General features: G+C 22.7%; 1 protein-coding gene across 1 annotated transcript in view; it reads left to right on the forward strand.

Moving 5' to 3' along the window:
* The window catches only part of LOC116853440 (general transcription and DNA repair factor IIH helicase subunit XPB), a 19237-nt gene that overhangs the window by 1578 nt on the left and 15205 nt on the right, over nucleotides 1–2454 (forward strand). The window contains exon 4 of the mRNA XM_032834567.1: nucleotides 74–223. Within this exon, the coding sequence (XP_032690458.1) occupies nucleotides 74–223 (150 nt within the window). The remainder of the gene's footprint in view (nucleotides 1–73; nucleotides 224–2454) is intronic.

Consider the following 2454-nt stretch of genomic DNA (forward strand, 5'->3'; position numbering starts at 1 on the left):
ATATATATATATATATATATACTCACACACATACATAAATATACATAATAATTTTTTAAATAATTCTTTTTAGTATAAATTAACTGCATATTCGCTCTATGCTGCAGTTAGTGTAGGCCTGCAAACAGAAGATATAATAGAATATTTAAAAAGGTTAAGTAAGACTAGCATTCCTGATGGCATAATTGAGTTCATAAAACTGTGTACGTTATCATATGGGAAGGTGAGTAAAAAATTTTTTCTGATATTAATGGACAGACTTTATATATATGATATTATCATCAGATTGCTCTTGATGGAATCATTTTAATTTTTTAAAATCACTTTTGTTTATCGTAATTAAGAGAAAAAATCTGACTTTTAATTATTTTTAAAGTAAAATATGTTGAAAAAATAATAAAAGAAATTGATAATATTATGATATGACGAATTATTTTATGATTTGGATGCTCCCATTCTCCCAAAGAAAGTCATTTTGGCTCTTTATTTAATTATTAATATTATAAGGACAGTATATAAATTATTTGAGATTTTAGTTCTTTAATTTTGGTTAAATTTATATTTTATTGTCAGTTTACCAATTTTTTGGTAATAATTACAAAGAGCAAAAGTAAATAATAATTATGGTATTTTACTATAAGAAATTATTAATGATTAAATTTAGAAAAATTATGAACATCATAATTTAATTACAATGTTAAATGTTTTTATTTTGTAAATTATGTACTACAAATTATATTCAGAAACTATCATTAATAAGAATAATGAGAAATGAAATGAGACTTTTAAAATATTACAGTTATATGGAATCAAAATAACTCTCTTGGGCATTTAAAAAGTGGTCATTCTCGGACATTATATTGTTGTATAAATTGATATTACAACACTCGAGGCAGTTAGGAGGATCAAAGTTGATCATTTTATTTTACATCTATGTCATGAAACGTTTCCTTTTCATGTTATGGACTAAAGAGTTTTCACAAATGTTTTTATAAGTAAATCAGCCTTTAATTTTTTTTAATGAAACAATATAGTTTTCAACATGAATTGATTCTTCAAGTTGTTCTGTGTATAAAAATATTGAAGTAAAATCATCAAAAAGTGAATACTTTTCAAGATTGTTCACGTTTTATCTTAATATTTTTCAGCATGGTTCATATAATACAAATTAGAATAAAAAATATAAAAAAAAATATATGTAGGATATCCTGTTTTAATGAAAACATTAAACTGTATAAACTAAACTTGATATCCTATAAAAAATATCTTAAATAAAAGTTTTAAACTTTAAAGTTTTAAACTCTAAAAAGAGAAGTATGATAATATTATTAACTTTTTTTTATCTTACAGTGAATATGTTAAGGTCTTTTCAAGATTTGTTTCAGTTTTTTTTAATGGAATAGTTTTTTTTATATGATTTCTAATGTCATTTTACACATAAAAATACGCATATAAAATGATCAAAAAGTGAATATTTCCCGCGATATTTTATGCTGATATTTTTTAGTATAAGATATGAAATATCTAGTAAAAGATTTACTTTTCGACAACTTCATTTTGATACTTTTGTATGTAGAACGATGAATAAAACTAATTGTTATAAAGAAAAGATGGAGAACTTTGAACAAAATAGCAATGTATTTTACAAATTTATCGATGTACTAGTGTGCAAAGATTAGTATTACTATAGTATTAGTTTTATTATAGTAAATTTCTGTCATTCTATATACAAAAGTATTAAGGCGAAGCTATTGAAAAGTGAATATTTTATGAGATATTTTATATCTTACAAATTTAATGAAAAGTATTAGGATAACATTTCAAATATCTCAGAAAGCATTAATTTTTTTTATTTTATATTTTAATTTTATGTGAAGAATAATTTTAGAAATCACGATTTGTATTTAAAAAAAACTATATGATTCTATTTAAAAAGTGTAAACTGAGCTTAAAAAGATTTTAGCGCATGCACTAGATTAACCCTTTATAGGGCGCTGGTATATAAGTCGTACTAGTAACACAGAATTGGCCGAGAGAATCTGGAGTGGTTCTAAACGCTTCCCTGATGGGTCACTGGTACAACAGTTATACCGGTTGATATCTCTTATCAAAAATGTTTTTCAGTCTCAAAAATGATATTAAAATATCTCTAAGGACTATTTTAATGAAGTTTAAAAGAAAAAACTCATTTGTCATATAAAAGGAGTCTTGCCCTATAAAAAGTTAAAGCCAATAGAACTATCATACATTTTTTAAACCTTTAAAATTTTTTATCGAGAACGTTTTTTTGTATGATTTCAGGTTTAAATAAATAAAAATAAATAATAATAAAATGAGATATCTTGTATATTTCGAAAAGTATTAAATTCTTTATGATCTTACTACACACTGAACAATATATATATATATATATATATATATATATATATATATATATATATATATATATATATA

The sequence above is a fragment of the Odontomachus brunneus genome, unplaced genomic scaffold (genome assembly GCF_010583005.1).
Source record: "Odontomachus brunneus isolate Ranch 3 - 2012 unplaced genomic scaffold, Obru_v1 Obru_scaffold_001, whole genome shotgun sequence".
Classification (NCBI taxonomy): Eukaryota; Metazoa; Arthropoda; class Insecta; order Hymenoptera; family Formicidae; genus Odontomachus; species Odontomachus brunneus.